This window comes from Eptesicus fuscus, chromosome 5, assembly GCF_027574615.1.
Source record: "Eptesicus fuscus isolate TK198812 chromosome 5, DD_ASM_mEF_20220401, whole genome shotgun sequence".
NCBI classification, from domain to species: domain Eukaryota; kingdom Metazoa; phylum Chordata; class Mammalia; order Chiroptera; family Vespertilionidae; genus Eptesicus; species Eptesicus fuscus.
This window is the reverse complement of record NC_072477.1, coordinates 64,979,943-64,998,765: the sequence shown is the minus strand read 5'-3', so window position 1 is coordinate 64,998,765 and position 18,823 is coordinate 64,979,943. Positions and strand designations below refer to the sequence as shown.

Genomic DNA, 18,823 nt, shown 5'->3' with positions numbered 1-18,823 from the left:
ACTTCCTGGGGCCTAAGCCCACCCCTTCCGCAGCCGAAGCCCGCCCCTTCCGCCCTAGTTCTTAAATCACCTTTAAGGACTGCACCAAAGCTTAGGTTCCCAGTTCACCCTGGGCCTAGAGCTTCTCCATTATGGAGTAGCCAGGGGCTTAAAGAGGAGGGGAAATGATGGAATCTTAGAACTGTATTAGGAGGTCTAGTGTGGTGGTGGAAGTATAGGATTAGGAATTATAGAATTCGGGCTTTGGCGTCAGACCTGGGACCGAGATCTGCCATTTAGGAAACTGGCTGTGACATTTAAAAAATGTGATCTCCCAAGGACTTAAATTTCCTTATGTGCAAAACGATGACTTTAGGTACCTATCTAGCGTTGTGAGCTCTTAGCAATGCTTGACACAGCACTCAATAAATGTTTTAGTATTACCATTATAATCACAGCCTTACCCTTACATTTTAAAGGTGTTCCAAGCAAGTGGTTCTCAAAGGGTGGTCCCTAGACTAGCAGCGTTTGGGAACTTGTTAGAAATGCAAAGTCTCAGGCCTCATTCCCGCCCTACTTAATCAGAAACTCTGAAGAGTGGCAGGATGGAGGAGGGGTGCCCAGCAGTCTGTTTAATAGATTCCCCAAGGTGAGCCCATGCACTTGGAAGTTTGAGAAGCACTGCAATGATCAGTATCTGGCAATTTACCCCCAAGAAAACAGAGGGTATGTCATAAAATTAAGCATTTTGGTTTAAAGCAAAAACATAAAAGAAAAAAAGGATGAGTCTATGATGAGTTAAAAAGGGCCTGATCATTTTAATTTTACACAATCTGTTTCTTCATTGTAAATTAGGAATACTGTCTGATCTTTATCAATGCTATTTCTGATAATCAAATATTTTCAAGTAGTAAGAAGTAAAAAAAATTGCTAAACCTTATGTTGTCTGATTTTTACCATAGAAACTGAACACCTTGAAAATTTAGAATTGCCAGCTGCTATACTGGAAGAAAGCCTAATAATACCTGTAGTTCCAAGACCAAGGGCTAAGACTAAAACAAACAATGTAAACTATAAGGTTACAGGTCAGTGTAATACTATAAATTCCTTCTGAATGCCTTCTTTAAAAAAATGATACACTATATACAATCACATAAGCAGCCATAGAAAAAGAATTATCAGGTCCCAGGCTACATCTATAAACTTCTGCTTAACACGATAGTTTTGTGGGGGTTTTTTTCCTGGTCTCAAGTCAAGCATAAACTTTCTATGTAGAACAAAACTCTTGGAAGGCAAAAGTAGACAAAACCATTAAAACAGAAATAAGAGTGCTTCAAATGAATCCCATCACCTTGTGATGTCTCATAACCAGCCTCAAAAAATATTTGACCAACTATCCTATTATTCACTTGCTAAGTTTTAGTATGGAAGAACAGAAGCATATGACAATTATACCAGCCCTTTGTAATGCGTTAATCTAAGAATATAGTCGATTCCTCATATGGTTCTTAGAGATACTGCCTTAGTGATTTCAAAACAAAAACAAAAACAAAACACAGCCCTAGCCAATTTGGCTCAGTGGATAGAGTGTCGGCCTGTGGACGGAAGGGTCCCGGGTTTAATTCTGGTCAAGGGCACATGCTGGGGTTATGGGTTCAATCCCCAGTAGGGGGGCATGCAGGAGACAGCTGATCAATGATTCTCATCACTGATGTTTCTCTCTCTCTCCCCTCTCCCTTCCTCTCTGAAATCAATAAAAATATATTTTTTAAAAAACACACCACAAAGAGCTGTAGATAAATGTTACATAAATGTAAACACTTTCACTCTAGTATTAGTTAGTGAAGATTGTGGTCATGTGCTTATTGGTTTCAACAAGTAAGAAGACGATACAGAATAAAAACCATGGAAGGAAAATCCTATGAGAGTTTGGGGGAGAAAAGCATTTTAGATAAAGTAAAAAATAAAAGACAGAAAACACATTAATTTTGTTAAAATTTTTTATATTAAAAAACGGCATGAACTTTCTATGTAGAACAAAACTCTTGGAAGGCAAAAGTAGACAAAACCATTAAAACAGAAATAGAGTGCTTCAAATGAATCCCATCACCTTGTGATGTCTCTTATAAACAGTCTCTAAACCAACACCAGATACAAGAACCGTTTACCCTAAAGAATGAGCAGCAGTCCAGGGTCTCCATACTACTTCATGCAGCAAAACTTAAACCAGAAGGAACTGTTTCCTTTGTATTAGCTCCTGCTTTTGAAGAATTAAGAGTTTTTAACAGGGTGCTCATTCACAAGCACTTAGATGGAGTGCCTCGCTACATCTAGTGCAACACCCAGTGAATGAAGGCAAACAAAGCAATGTCTGGAGTCTGCAATGTTGCCTTGAGGCTTACAAAACAGTAGTTAAAAGTTCTGGAGTGTGCACCACATTGCCAGCAATGGGATGTGTCACAATAGCAGATGTCAAAAGAGTTAAGCTAATATTTTTCTCTAAAGTACATCTGAAATAGAAAAATCTTTAATATATACCATTTGTAAACAAAATTGCACTTGATTTTGCTTTTTAAAATGATCTGAATTACACTGTAACAGTTTCTTTCTCTCCCTCGCTCTCTTTTTTTTTTTTTTCTATCTTTTAATTATTGGTAGAACCATGGCTCAAGTCATAGGACTTTTTTTCCTCAAAACTACCTCTGCAAGATGTAACCTTCGCTTCCCAGGAAATGGAAAGATAGTTAACAATTTCCCCATCACCTATGTAACTCCCTAAATAAATAAAAATTGCAGGCAGTTGCTCCTGGAGATTACATGTTATGGTGGTGATGTCACATTTTTTAAAAGATGTTGAACTTTTTAGTTTGACAGATTAAACAATTTAAACATCATAGAAGGTTCAGGAAGAACACACATAAGTTGCATCAACATCCATGTGAGGGTGTGGGAGGGAATGGGGCATCAATGTTGTAAATAAGAAACTTGTAGAATTTTTTCATCCTATGAACATCATTCAATAAGATGTTCTAGTTCTGACACCTCTCGCCACCTCCAATGCACAAAGATCAAGGAACAGATCAGGATGTCATTGCTCCTTTAATCCATGGAGCAGTGCAGAGGATTGATAGATGATCTCTTCCCAGGTGCTAGCATCTTCAACTGCACATCTTCCCACCCTTTACTCCATTTTGGATCTTTCAAAGTGTGTGATCATTCGTTCCTAGAGAAAAAAATAAAAAGGTTTGTTCAAAATACATTAATGTTAAATGGCCTACATTCCAAATATCTTCCATATAGATGAGGCACACAGGCATTTCCTGCAAGTACTTGTTTATGTTCATTAAATACTTAGGAGAGAGGATTCCTAATCATTTATGAAGATTTTGAAAGGTAGACATGTCCAGACCCCACACAAGATTAACCAAGTCAAAAGCTCTAGGCCTCTGTGCATAAAACCACAAATCAAAAGGAACTGCATGTTTTAGAGTCAATTAAGATGTTAAAACAACTATTTACTTAAGATTAAACTTTAATAAAAATGTGTACCTCCTCTGATTTAGAAATAGTCAGGGATGTGGGCAAAAATTTAGTCACAAGAATTTCTAATGCAACTCAGAATTATAATAAAATACTAGAAAGAATTAAGTGTCCAAAAATATAGAACTGTATAAACAAACTACGGTATCCTATCTAATAAAGAGGGAATATGCTAATTAACTGTCACGCCCTCAACAAAGATGGTGGCGCCCATAGCCAATAAGGAGGGAACAGGCTAATTGACTGTCACACCCTCAAAGATGGTGGAAAGACAGCGGTACCCAGTCCCCTCAGCCCCGCTGGGGTGGCAGGTACACGGCATGGCCGGGCCCACCCCCAGGCAAGTCCGGCCGCTCCAGGCACCTGCCTCCAGAGTCCTCTAGTCCCCTCAGCGCCCCAGCCTGAGGCGTAGGCAAGTCTCGGATGGCAGCTGCCCAGCCGCCCAGGGCCACCTATGGTGGGTGCCTAGCCAACCAGGGTCACCCGAGGCTCAGGTAACCAGGGCCAGCTGAGGCTTGCGCTGCCAGCAGTGGCAGCAGCAGAGGTGTGATGAGGAGTCACCTCCCGCCGCTGAGGGCTCCCGGACTGTGAGAGGGGGCAGGCCGGGCTGAGGGACTCCCCGCCTCCAGTACATGAATTTTCATGCTCTGGGCCTCTAGTAACCTTGTAAAGAAACTAGTAGCCCTGCGCACGAATCCGTGCGAGAGTCGCTCACTGCCACTTGCCTCAGCTGGCCACCCCGCGCACCGCCGGCCCACCGACGCTCGTGTAGCTCTCCACCACTAGTAGCTTGCTGCCCCGCCCTCCTGTAGCTCTCTGCCACTCGTAGCTCGCTGCCCCACCCTCCTGATCAGTCATTATGTGACGGCGTCCTGACCAATTTGTATTATTACCATATTTTAAGTATAGATTATATTCACTAAAATTACATTGATGAAAAGTTCTAGAGATCTGTTGCCCAAGAATGCACACATAGTTAACACTTTGCATTTGAGAACTGTTAAGATGGTCATTTTATTTGTTCTTCACCATAATTTTTTGGTGTGCTCAAAAGGCTTCCTGAAACCAAAAGACTCTAACCCAATATTCAGAACATGTCCAGAACTAGTTCCCATTAACTCAGGCAATTACTGTGAAGCCTTCCAGATGAATTGTATGGAAGCATATTAAGATTAAAAATCAACATAAGCCCAGCTGATGTGGCTCAGTAGTTGAACATAGACCTATTATTAACCAGGAGGTCATGGTTCGACTCCCAGTCAGTGCACATGCCCAGGGTGCAGGCTCCATCCCCTGTAGGGAGCGTGCAGGAGGCAGCCGATCAATGATTTTCTCTTATCATTGATGTTTCTATCTCTCTCCCCTCTCCCTTCCTTTCTGAAATTAATGAAAATATATTTTTAAAAGTTAACGTAAACATCAGAGATACTAATTATAATCCTTAATATATGAAGGAGATAGTTGAATAGACAATAATGAATAACAGGTAACTTAAAATAATTTATATTTTGCTTTTGTCTATGATAGTCCTTTCTCAATCCTTTTATTATTTTTTCCAAGATTAAGTTAAGGGTTAAATCTGAATTTCTTAAAGACAAAGGAAGTAGAAAGTGGGACAGTATGGTTATTTGCTACCCAAATTAAAGACATTCTCAAGTCTAACCACAAAACTTTGGAAAAGGAGGACATATACAGAAAGTAAACCCTCCTGAATATTTGAGTTCTAATGTTAGTATTTCTGTTCTCATCCTTTTCAATCATACTCTTACTGAGTCAAATAAAATCTCCCTGAACAAAGAACTTATGACTCCCTATTAAGTCACTAGACCCATATTTTATGCACATGATTTGATTACTAACCTCGTCTGAATCAAGAAGGGCTGGAAGTGCTCTGCAGAGAGAAAACACCAAATAGAATAATGTAACAATAAAGCCAAATGTGGTTCAAAAAGGACAATGGAATAATAAATGCAATATAAAGCTTTTTTTGTTGTTGTTAAGTACATAATATTTGTATCTTATTAATGGCTATTTGGGGGAGGACAAATAAAAAACAAGAATCAAAATTACTAAAATTGTATTAAAAAACAAAAACACGTTCTGTATTGTAATAGAACCAATGTTTAATAAAATTATAGCTATACCCAGCCAGTGTGGCTCAGTGCTTGAGCACTGACCTATGAACCAGGTCACAGTTCGATTCCCGGTCAGGGCACATGCCCGGGTTGCAGGCTCAATCCCCAGTGTGGAGTGTGCAGAAGGCAGCTGATCAATGATTCTCTTTCATCATTGATGTTTCTATCTCTCTCTCCCTCTCCCTTCCTCTCTGAAATCAATAAAAATATATTTTAAAAATAAATAAGTAAACAAACAAACAAAATTATAGCAATGAAAAAGAACTCAAAAATAAATGAAAAAACAAAATTGAAACAGATTCATAGATACAGAGACAGACTGATGGTTGCCAGAGGGAAGGAGGTTGAGGGAATGGGTGAAAAAGATGAAGAGATTAAGAAGTACAAATTGGCCAAAACCGGTTTGGCTCAGTGGATAGAGCGTCGGCCTGCAGATTGAAAGGTCCCAGGTTCGATTCCGGTCAAAGGTATGTACCTTGGTTGCGGGCACATCCCCATTAGGGGGTGTGCAGGAGGCAGCTGATCGATGTTTCTCTCTCATCAATGTTTCTAACTCTCTATCTCTCTCCCTTCCTCTCTTTAAAAAAATCAATAAAATATATTAAAAAAGAAGTACAAATTAGTAGTTATAAAATAGTCACAGTATAAAGTACAGCATAGGGAATATAGTCAATAATATTGTCATAACTATGTACAGTGCCGGGTGGGTACTAGAAATATCGGGAGAAGCACTTTGTGAAGTATATGATTGTCTAACCACTGTGCTGTACACCTGAAACTAGTACAAAATAATACTGAATGTAAACGGTAATTTTTACGAAAAAGTAAAAAAAGAAAAAAAGGATTATCCCACTGATTTTGGAAAGATCTATACTGAAATCTTTCTAAGCAAAAATATCATCTGACCGAATAATCTCAATTACTTTTGTTTGTATATCATTCCTAATCTTTATTTTTAAACATCTTTTTAATTATTCTTTTGAAAAGTTAACTATAAACATTTTCATTAGTATACTCTGGCCCTCAATACTAACTGTGAAATAGGATTCTTATAGTAATGATTCAAAAACTTACACATCTGTCACAGAAGAAGGGACATTTTCTTCGACCCACTTCAAATCATCTTCCTGCTGGGAACATACAAGTACCAGTTGTTACTAAAATGCATAAAATAATACATCTTGAGCAAGATCTCAAAATCTTTAAATTTAATCTTTTGTCACTCTGAAGTAGTATATTCACATAACAAATGGAATTGCTAACAGTAAAATAAAATAACTTAAAAACTACATCACCAAAATGTAAAATGATGTTCTATATCCTTAAAAGGTTTCTGCTCAAGGATCTAATACCTAGCTTTCATTTCATGTAAGCTTTGCTTCTTAAAACTGAGATAAAGTCCTTAATGTAGAGTAAATGCAGTTCTAAAAAATGAAAATCTATTCTAGCCAGTTTGGCTCAGTGAATAGAGTGTCAGCCAGCAGACTGAAGGGTCCTGGGTTCGATTCTGGCCAAGGGCACATACCTCCATTTGCAGGCTCGATCCCCAGCCCTGGTTGTGTGCGAGGCAACCAATCGGTATGTCTCTCTCACATCCATGTTTCTCTCTGTCTCTCCCCCTCCCTTCCACTCCCCCTAAAAATCAATGGAAAAATATCCTTGGGCCGAAACCGGTTTGGCTCAGTGGATAGAGCGTCGGCCTGCAGACTGAAGGGTCCTAGGTTCGATTCCGGTCAAGGGCATGTACCTTGGTTGCGGGCACAGCCCCATTGCGGGGTGTGCAGGAGGCAGCTGATCGATGTTTCTCTCTCATCGATGTTTCTAGCTCTCTGTTCCTCTCTCCTCCTCTCTGTAGAAAATCAATAAAATATATTAAAAAAAAGAAAAAAGAAAAATATCCTTGGGTGAGGATTAACAAAACACACACACACACACACACACACACACACACACACACACACACACACAAAATGCTGACTAAAAACTCTGAAGTTTACTACAGAAAAAACTTTAGGTTATTAATGAGGCTATGACTTCACTGATAAAAACCATTAAACAAAACCATGAGACTGGTCTGGTACCTTTTCAGGACATAGTAGCAAACCACCTAGTTTAAGATTCTATCCTACATAGAATCACTTGCTGTCTCTGTTTTTAACAATGTAAATGTTGCCCTGAATGGTATGGCTCAGAGGTCAAAGCATCAGCCCACGCAATGAAAGGTCACTGGTTCAATTCCCGGTCAAGGGCATGTACCTGGGTTGCGGTACACTCCCCAGTGTGTGTGGGAGGCAACCAGTCCATGTGTCTCTCTCATATCGATGTTTGTTTCTCTTTCTCTCTCCCCCTCTCTTCCTCCCTTCCTCTCTCTCTAAAAAGAAATGAAATAAATATCCTCAGAGGAGGATTTAAAAAAAAAAGTAAATGTAACAGACATTAAAAGATTTATAAAGCAAGCTTAAGTACAGCACAGGTGAATTAAGTCATTAAGGCCTGCACATTCTGCTGAGCTCCACCACAGGCTGGAGGGCAGGGCAAAGGGAACAAAAGAAGTCACACTTACTGCTTTGTTTACTTTACTATTTCCATTTGGTTCTTGTTTGGTACTTCTCATTTTCATCCCTTCTAGAGAAGGAAAAAAAAGGAGATTGGCTAATTATGTCAATATATGAGCAAGTATCACAAAAACAGATTCAGACCTTTATTTTAAGTTTACTGACATTGAATTATACAACAGATGCTTCTCTATCTTTACATTTATGCTGGGAAATTCAAAGCCAGATTTCCAGCTCATCTCTGGTAAGTAAACTGAACACTTAATATCCAATTATTTACAGAGTTTACCATAGCTTCATCTTAAGATTCATGCCCTTATTTTTGCTTCTCCCTAACTTCACCCCGACACAGCTATAAAATAATAATGTAATTACATCAAAGTATCTAGATTTTGATACTCAAAATGTTATACAGTTGACCCTTGAACAAGCATGTTTGAACTGTGTGGGTTCACTTATATGTGAAATTTTTACAATAAACACAGTAAATGTATTTTTTTATGATTTTAATAATAAAATCATAAAAAATTTTCTCTAGCTTACTTTATTGTAAGAATATAGCATATAATACATATAACATATAAAATATGTGTTAAATGACTTTATGTTATCAGTAAGGCCTCCTTCTAGTCAACAGTAGGCTATTAGTAGTAAAATTTTTGGGAATCAAAAGTTATACATGAATTTTCAATTGCATGGGGAATCAGCACCTCTAACCCCCATGTTGTTCAGGGTCAACTGTACTTACTTTACTCTATTTCTAAAAACCAGAAAAGAATATTTAAGGCACAAATAAGAGGTAAATTTTATCACTACCAAAGCTTTCTTTGAGCATAGGTTCCTTTTGTTCATCCTCTTCCTCTTCCTCAGACAAAGGTGAAAAGGCAAACCTGAGAGAACAAAGGTAGAACATAAGGGAAAAAATGAGAAAACGACAAAAGTTGCTCCACTATCTGGATTTTACAGGACTGACTGTTGAAGCTCCCAATTACAGTCATTCATAAAATCAGTTTGCTGAATAATAAAATAATTCTTCCCCTTTAGAAACCTCTCGATTGCCTCTCGTTAGCAAGAGAGAAGCAGGACAGTACCGTATTTATAAATGCAGGCTCAGCTACATGCTACCCATGACTTTAGCAAGTTGCTTATTCTTTATTCTCCCTGTGCACCTCCCGTTTTCCCACCTGTAAATGGGGATAACAGAACATTACTCAGAGGTGTTCTTTGAAAAGTAAATAAGTCACTTTAAAAAGTACTTTAAGTAATATCTGACACACAGCAAGCATTTAATAAATGTTCATTTACAAGCACATGTATCATTAGAGGTAAGTAAATTCTCATGTAATTTAAAATCTCAGCCTTCAATTAGGTAGTCGAGATGGAAGTTCTAATCTTGTGTGTTTCAAGTAACTTAAAATCTGTTTCCAAGTGTGGAAGTGAGAAGATGAAGGCCTAGTCAGGTACATCTCAGATATATTTCCTACACAACTTCCAAGAGACTCAGCAGACAGGTCATTCCTAGAGTGCTTTATCTTTGAACTTGCTCTGTACTTACTGTTGCCTGTTACTTTCATTTACCTTGTCATTAAATCTCCCTTCTGTGATTAAAAGAGAAAACTATAAACTAGGAATAATAGGGAACACCTGTAACATGTTAAAGGTTAACTAACAAAATTTCACAGTAGATATCAAAGTTAATGATGACCTGAGAAGCACTTATTTAAAAGTGATAAGATGAGAAGGGCCACTCTCACTGCCTCAATTCAATAGCCTAGCCAACACAAAAATCAGAAATGAAGCAAGATTATTTGGAAAAGAAGAACATTGTCATTAGTTTAGCTAATAACCAATCTACTGAGAAAACCTAAAAATTATCAGCACTAACAAGGTAATGTAGGAGGGTGTATGGATATGATAAATATACAAAAGCCCAAAAGCTTCCGACATATTTGGGAAAGTCATGTATTATTTTTAAAGTATGTATCCTAAGAGTCATAAAAACTTCCAAAACATTTAATTAAAATTATAAAACGTAACTCAAGCATTGAAAGAAAAAAAAAGGACATATACCATAATGAAAGATGGAATTATTAAAAGGATTTCCCTAATTAATCCATTAATTAAACCAAATTCCAATAAAAATCCAATAAGGTTTTCCTAGAATTAAACAATCAAGGTAAATTTTTATTGAGGAGCAAAAGATCCAATAGCAAAAGACATTTTAAAAAAAGGAGAGATTTGTCCTAGCCAGTTTGGCTCAGTGAATAGAGCGTTGGCCTGCAGACTCAAGGGTCCCAGGTTCGATTGGGGTCAAGGGCATGTACCTTGGTTGCGGGCACATCCCCAGTAGGGAGTGTGCAGGAGGCAGCTGATCGATGTTTCTCTCTCACGATGTTTCTAACTCTCTATCCCTCTCCCTTCCTCCCTGTAAAAAAATCAATATATTTTTTTTAAAAAAAGAGAGATTAGAGGGAGCATGGTTTAGGCCTTCCAGATACTACTTAAGTGTGCTACTGATGCAGGATCAGAGCAACTGAAGAGAACAGAAAACCCTTAATCAAACTTCTTTTTTTTTAAATATATTTTACTGATTTTTTTACAGAGGAAGGGAGAGAGATAGTTAGAAACATGGATGAGAGAGAAACATCAATCAGCTGCCTCCTGCACACCCCCCATTGAATATGTGCCCGCAACCAAGGTACATGCCCCCGTCCGGAATCGAACCTGGGACCCCTCAGTCCACAGGCTGACACTCTATCCACTGAGCCAAACCGGTTAGGGCTCAAACAATTCTTTTTTAAAAAAATATATTTTATTTAAATGGAATATATTAAAAAAAAAAAAAGATGATGAAATTTGTAAAAAATTATAAAGTAACAATGAGTTCACCTCAAGCTAGGAGAGGATGTCTTACATAAGACACAAAATATACAATCCCAGAGGGGAAAAACTGACAAATGTGACTCCCCATTTTCAAGTTTTTCTATAACCAAGAACACATAAAAAAGTTTAAAGTTAACCAACAAACTCTGGGTACAGTTAATAGTTATAAATGTGATGGAGAAAAAATTAGGCAAAGGAATACTAAAGTGTATAAGAATTGATGTACAAGGGTATTTAAAACATCACTGTACCTTATTCCTATTTTTAATGACCCCTATGCGTAAGAGGTAACATAGCAGGCCCTTAGAGAGGCCTGCTTACATCGATACCCCATGGCAGGTGTCTGGGAACCTGGCCCTGGCCCTGTTTCCTAACTGGGTAAGGGTGATCACTGTGCCTAGATTACCTCTACAATTCAATCTATAATAAGCTCTGCTTATCTTCTAGGCACCTGGAATTTTGGTACATATTAAGTAGAGGGTGCTTATGTGTCAAGCCCCCAATAAAAACCAGAGTGCTGAGTCTCTAATGGGCTCCCCTGAACAGAAACACAGCTATTGCACTTTCTGTTGCTGAGGAAAAGAGCACACTTGATGTACTTCCTCAGAGGAAGGAAAGAAAATATGGATTTTTCTAGACTCCACCTGTGTCTTTTTCCCTTACTGATCACATCACATCATTTTGCTGTTAAAAAAAAAAACCCTCTGCTCTAAGTACAAGAAAATGTTGAGTCCCTTAAGTCCTTCTAAACATATGGGTGGTCTTGGGACCCTGAATCACCCCAAATGGAAATAGTCCAAATGCCCATCAATACAGAAATGAGTTAATTAACTGTACTTACTACATCTATACCATGTAAAATTGTGCCATCCATGAAAATAGTTAAGTTTAATTTAAAGCAGTTGTCTTGGAAAGGCATTTCCACTATTGAGTAAAAGAAGAGCCCATATTTAAACGAGTAAAATGTGGAAGGACACATCACATTAGGCTGGTAAAATTGGAGTTATAGGCAGTAGGCACAATATTTTTAAAAAGATAAGAGAGAAAGGAAGAGGAGAGGTAAAGCAAAAAATCTTTTAGAGACTGAGGGGGTGGGCAAAAGTAGGTTTATAGTTATAATATCTATCCTATCTAATAAAAGAGTAATATGCAAATTGACTGTACCTCTGCTACACCCACCAGCCAATCAGGAGCAAATATGCAAATAAACCCAACCAAGATGGCTGTGGCCACCAGAGGGAGGCTTGGGTTTCCCCGGCAATGGAGGAAGCCAAGCTTTCCGCCTGCCCTTGCTGGCCTTGGCTGGGGTCAGAGCCAGGCGATCAGAGTGAGCTGGGGGTCCCTGCCCAGGGCCCGAGCGTTGGCCAGAGGCTTTCGGCCTTGGCCGGGGGCGGAGCCGGGCAATCGGAGCCAGCTGGGGTCCCCTGCCCAGGGCCCAAGCCTGGCCAGAGGCTTGCGGCCTTGGCCGAGGGGTGGAGCCAGGCGATTGGAGCGAGCTGGGGGTCCCTTGCCCAGGGCCCGAAGCTTTAGGCCTTGGCAGGGGTGGAGCCAGAGATCGGAGGAGATAGGTGTGAACTACAGAGGAAACACCTTTTCTGACCCCTCATTGGCTAAGCTCCCTATATGCCACTGGTAATATTCTTAGTAACTTGGGTATAAGAATCCAAAAAGGTGATCTAGGGCTTTTCCACCACACTCCTGGAGAGAAAAACAAAGGTCTGCTGCTGGAGGGCTAAGAAATGTCATAACCTGCCCTACGCGGTTTGGCTCAGTGGATAATGCCTAGGTTTGCCAACCACAGGATCCGGGTTAGATTCTGATCAAGGGCATGTACCTAAGTTGCAGGCTCCTCCCTGGCTGGGGCCCAGGTCAGGGCTCATGCAGGAAGCAACCAATCAAAGTGTCCCTCTCACTTTGATCTTTCTCTCTGTCTTTCCCTTTCTGTTCCACATTCTCTAAAAATCAATGCTCAGGGGAGGATAAAAAAAGAAAGAAAGAAATGTCATATCCTATGAAAGACACATCTTGAAAATGCCTAAAGAAAGTTGTCATTTTTTCTTGGTGAAGGGACTGGAGTCCGTGTTGATGAAAACACCTTGGTGGCTCTGGTGACTGGCAGTGGCTGCAGCAGTGGGGTGATGGGGCTGGTGCCTTTCCCTGATCAGCCCGGGTGTCTCCCACAAAGGGAGGCCAGACTGCGGCTTAGGCCCACTCCCCGTAAGCCGTCAGTAGGACATCCCCTGAGGGCTCCCAGCATGTGAGAGGGGGCAGGCTGGGCTAAGGAGACACCCCCCCCCCCAGTGCACAAATTTCATGCACTGGGCCCCTAGTTTATGCCCAGCGTCCAGAATGACCAGTAGCTATGACACGCACTATGGCAGCCAACCAGCCTGATCCAGGCCCATATCGGCCCCCACACCCTGGGTGCGGGGCCAGCCACCCATCTGCCTGCGGCCCCTCCATCCTGCCAGCCTGGTCCAATGGGCCCCCATTGGGCAGGCCAGCCAGACCCCACCCATGCACGAATTTGTGTACCGGGCCTCTAGTTAATAAATAATAATACAAGAATAAACTGTGCCCTGGCCAGTATGACTCGGTTAGAGTGATGTCTCTTGCACCAAAAGGTCATGGGCTCGATTCCTACTCAGGGCACATCTCTAGGTCGTGGGTTTGACCCCAGGTCGGTGTACAGGAGACAACCAATCGATGTTTCTCACATCAATGTTTCTCTCTCTCTAAAGTCAACAAAAAATAAATAAAAATAAACTTTTTTTTACAACTATAAACCTACTTTTGCCTACCCCATCCATAGATATAGCTAGCATGTGAACAGAGCAATAGATCAATGTTAAAGATGGTCACCAGGATGTCTAGGCTCTTTCTGAATGAGTTTAGATCTTTATTTTCTTTCACACCATTCTTTTTCAACTTTTTTCAAGGAACACAAATATTAAGAGTACAGTGTGAAAAGACAAGACTATTTTCATGGGGTAAAAGAATGTCATTTATTTTCTTTCTGAATATTTTACTGTTATGTCTAATTACAAAATTAGCTGGTTAGTTATAGCATCTCAATCCTTTTCCTTTTTTGGTGGTATGGTTGTGTAATCTACACTTTTAACTGTCTACACGCACAAAAGGGAGAAAAAAAAGAAGGGAAACAAAGGCATAGATAGTCACAAAATTAAGATAATTCCTAAATAATTGAGATTTGCCTCTATTGTTACCAAGTGGGCTAGGCAACTGACTATAGAAACTGTTCTTTCCTTCTGGACATTAGACAGGTACAACTCTCATTACCAGTGTCAAATCTACCTACCTTCCTTATTTTCCCATTCAAATAGGTCTAATATCAGTTGTCAGAACTGAAAGGGACCTCAGATCAATTGGTTCAATTCCCCCACATGATACAAAGAGGAAATTAAAGCTCAGATTGGTGAAAAGAGGCAGCATGCCAAAAATCACAATGCAACTTAATAGAAGAGCTGAGACAGGAACTTAATTCTCCTGATTTCAGACCCAGTGAGTGCTCCTCCTCCTTCCATTATGACCCGACACCCACTGCACCACCCTTATTTGATAACACCGTCTAGCTGCGTAAATAGGAAGTGTCCAAGAACCTCTGGTTGTTTGCAGATGGTCGCCAGAGAACCATGATGACAAAGAGGATCATGGAGAACAGCAACCGCCAGATGGCATCGTCCACCCATAGCTCCCGCCAATCCTACCAAAGAGGAAAAAGTATAATATGTATTACATTATCTTATTTCTTTGTTCAGAAACCCTATGGCACAGAACAAGGATCACTTATTTATTAATTCAACTTATATTTACTAAGAGCCTGCTATGTGCTAGGCACTGTGCTAAGTGACTGGAATACAAAAGAGAAGAAACATAGTTTCTTCCTTTGTAGTACTTACTATTGTTAGAGAAAAGGCACCAACTAGCTAGCTAAGATTGCAGGTTCAATCCCCAGTCAAGCACATACAAGAATCAACCAATAAAGGCACAAATAAATAAGTGGAACAACAAATTGATGTTCCTCTCTCTCTAAAATCAATCAGTGCATTTCTTTTAAAAAGACACCAACGAGCCCTGCTGGTATGGCTCGGCAGTTGAGTGTTGACCCAGGAACCAGGTCACCGGTTCAATTCCTGGTCAAGGCACACACCAGGGTGCAGACTTGATCCCCAGTGGGGGGCGTGCAGGAGGCAGCCAATCGATGATGTTTCTCATCGATGTTTCTATCTATTCATCTCCCTTACTCTCTCTAAAAATCAATAAAAACATTTTTAAAAATACGAAGAATAAAAAGGCACCAATTGTAGAGCACTTGTGAGTGCTTCATTAGAGCTCTGAGAATCTTTGGGGACAGGTTTTTATACAAGGTAAGAAAAAGTAACATTAGATTGTTACTTTTTATAATTTTCATATTAATAAATTTATTTTTACCAAAATGGAGCCTTTGCACCTCCAAAGAAATTGGCCACAATCTTTGTGCTCAGATCTTAGGAGCATGACTTCTATTCAGATCAGCATTATTCATATATACTTAATGTTTAGGATTCTGAATTTCTTGAGAATTTTTAGTTAAGACAAGATTGGGTTATGACAGACTGTGATTTATCATTTATAAATTTTTTCCCCACCATTGGGATAATTAGATCCCCCACCCCTAAAACAAAACAAAAAAATCCTATCATACCAAGAGCCATCATAATGTAGAATACTTAGGAGGAAGGAAGCATTCTAACACTCAGGGTAGAGTCCTAGCCCTCATTTCTTGTAAGGTGTGAACCTTACCATTGTCATCAACATGGCTATCCTATCTAATAATAGACAAATATGCAAATTGACCATACCTCCGACACACCCACAAGCCACACCCACCATCCAATCAGAGCGAGTATGCAAATTAACCCAACCAAGATGGCTACAGCCACAGAGAGCAAGGTTTCCTAGGTAACAGAGGAAGCCAAGCTTTCTGCCAGCCGTTGCAGGCCTAAGCCTCCACTCAAGCTACAAAGTTTCAATTATAGAAGGTAAACAAATTCAAACAAATGGCGGCAGAATGGAGCTTGAGAGAGCAGGCCAGGGTTGCCACCGGCAACAGGGGAAGCAAAGCTTTCCACATACCCTGGCCAGGCCCACCCGCTTAAGGCAACAAAGTTTCAATTATAACCCCAACACAAATGGCTGCGGGCCTCAGAGGGAGCCCCAGGCTTGGTTCTGCTCCAGGCTACAAGTTTCAATTGTAGAAGGAAAATAAATTCCAGATACCAAGGCCTCCGCTTGGGTTGCCAGGGGGCATGGCCAGCCTGCAAACCACCACAGGCCCCTCGCTCAGGCTGCCCCATGCCCCAAGGGTACCCCACCCTGATCAGGGACACCCTTCAGGGCAAACCAGCTGGCCCCCACCCCTGTACTAGGCCTCTATCCTATCTAATAAAAGAGTACTATGCAGATTGATCATCACTGCAACACACAATATAGCTGCCCCCAAGTGGTCAAAGATCCTGCCCCCATGTGGACACAGGATGGCCACCACAAGATGGCCAGCAGGAGAGGGCAGTTGGGAGGCACCTGGCTTGCAAGGGAGGGCAGTTGAGAGGGCCCAAGCCTGCAAGGGAGGGCAGATGGAGGTGATCAACCCTGCAGGAGAGGGCAGTTAGGGGTGACCAGGCCAGCAGAGGAGGGAAGTTGGGGGCAAACAGGCTGGCAGCAGAGTGGTTAGGGGGTGATCAGGCTGGCAGGAAGAAGCGGTTAGGGGCAATCAGGAAGGCAGGCAGGCAAGCAGTTGGGAGCCAGCAGTCCTGGATTGTGAGAGGGATGTCCAACTGCCCGTTTAGGCTCGATCCCGGGGATCGGGCCTAAACAGGCAGTCGGACATCCCTTGAGGGGTCCCAGATTGGAGAGGGTACAGGCTGGGCTGAGGGACAACCCCCCTCCGTGCACGAATTTCGTGCACCAGGCCTCTAGTCTGCATATAAAACAGTACCCTATTCATAAATGCATGTGTTTATAACTCACCGATTGACAAGTCACTATCCTGAACTTCATGGTTGTCCAGATGATAAACACAATAGATGCTAACAGGAAATGAAAAATCTAGTCAGAATATGAATACTGGTTTACATCCCCAATTACGTTTTCTGGTTAAGTGAAATCCCACACATCCCTAACACCCAAAATATCACAATCATTTTTTATCAAGTGATTTTAACAAATTTATTCAATGCAAATTTCCTTCACAACTACTATAAGCAAGGCCCACACTCCTGTCAACACTTTCTGTACTAAAAGACTAATTTTACCATCTGGTTACTTCAGTAATCCTCATAAATTGGAAAAGAAGGTATTGAAAACATGGCATTTCCCAGCATTACCAACAATATAGTTTTTTCCCTTCCTTCATCCTTAGTATAATAATGCTAGCTTTTCTTGGGCTGGTCAGGAGGGGGAAAAGGTTGATAAAATTACTACAAGGCAGAGTTGTTGGTTCCAATCATAGGCCAGACCTCCCATTCCTGGTACAAGGGGCAAAAGGCAGGCAAATTAAATTAGCCTACTTTGGCTTTGGTCTACCTAATGTCTATATTTTATGGATGCTTATGACACATGTAAAAGCCAAATAATAGCAATAAACCACATAGGTATTTAATAAAGCCAAATAAGCCAGTATTAAGGTTTTCTAAAAGGAATCTAGAAGCTATATGGCTGGCACTCAAGCTAACTTGCCTCAAGAAAAAAAAAAAAAATGCCTCTGAAAAAGAACTGAGACAGGAGAGAGATATACAAGAACTGAAATTATATATAATTGATTTTTAGCTATTATACTTAAAATAAGTGGTTCTCAATCTTTTTTGAACCACAGATCCCATTGAGAACTTGACAAAAAAGCTCAAAGACAAAGACCCTTCCCCCAAGTGAAATGTACAAAACCTTCTAGGTAATTTTAGGGAGCCCACCTGTGGCCTCTCAGGTTAAGAATATCTATTTTAAAAGGATGGCATTGAAACAGCAGGAAGAAGCCCCACTTACCTGCCACCGCCATGATAAGGGTGTTGGTGAAATGTCGGTACAGCGAGAGTTTTACAATGTTCCTCCGAAGTTTTAATAGCTTCATTGTTTGAGTCAGGCTAATAAATATGTGTTTGCAGGTCAAGGAAATCAACATTCAAAAAACCCCAATAAGCTAGTAAATTAATCCTCAAGTTTCTTTGAGAATCTGGGGTCATACTGATAGAGCTCTAGATATCCCAGAGGCCTTACAGCTCTCTTATTCTCAATGTCACAAACACCCCAAGCCTGACCATGATGACTAAGAAAGTCTTCATTTTTAATGAGATACTGAAGAGAATACAGAATCAGGATAAAATAAAAATGCAAAAAAGAAAAAATATGAAAAAGAGAGAAAGACCAGAAGAAGCTTTTTAGAGAAACAAAGATGAAAAAGGAAGACAAATGGAAGAAAATGAAATGAAAGTGAGTATCAGACAAGGAAACAGACAACAGACAAATGAAATGAAAATGAGTAAAATCTCTCTTCCTTTAAGGTAGGTAGCTCTGTTTTCTACATCATAGCTAATCCAGTTCCGGGTCATGAATACAGTCATGCCAATGACCTCTCAGAGTTCTATAGTCAGTCCCCTGTGCCATCATCTGCCTGTTCAATTCTGAATTAATAGGACCATACATTACAATTGGCTGAAAATCCCAGGCAGAAAGGCT

At 40.4% G+C, this 18,823-nt stretch overlaps 1 protein-coding gene across 6 annotated transcripts in view; it reads right to left on the bottom strand.

Annotated features, from left to right (window-relative positions):
* Window positions 1–3,059: 3,059 nt before the first annotated feature.
* TMEM87A (transmembrane protein 87A) overlaps window positions 3,060–18,823 on the bottom strand; it is a 46,844-nt gene continuing 31,080 nt past the window's right edge. For 2 of the 6 annotated variants that reach the window (XM_054716323.1, XM_054716326.1), the window contains exons 13-20: window positions 18,134–18,242; window positions 17,123–17,181; window positions 14,713–14,816; window positions 9,026–9,099; window positions 8,218–8,279; window positions 6,729–6,781; window positions 5,380–5,410; window positions 3,060–3,202 (exon numbers count right to left, since the gene is read on the bottom strand). In XM_054716323.1, coding sequence (XP_054572298.1) covers window positions 3,161–3,202; window positions 5,380–5,410; window positions 6,729–6,781; window positions 8,218–8,279; window positions 9,026–9,099; window positions 14,713–14,816; window positions 17,123–17,181; window positions 18,134–18,242 — 534 coding nt within the window. In that variant the 3' untranslated portion in view covers window positions 3,060–3,160. Of the gene's footprint in view, window positions 3,203–5,379; window positions 5,411–6,728; window positions 6,785–8,217; window positions 8,280–9,025; window positions 9,100–14,712; window positions 14,817–17,122; window positions 17,182–18,133; window positions 18,245–18,823 lie in introns of those variants that run through there. The other 4 variants (XM_054716321.1, XM_054716322.1, XM_054716324.1 and 1 more) reach the window with 3 other exon arrangements.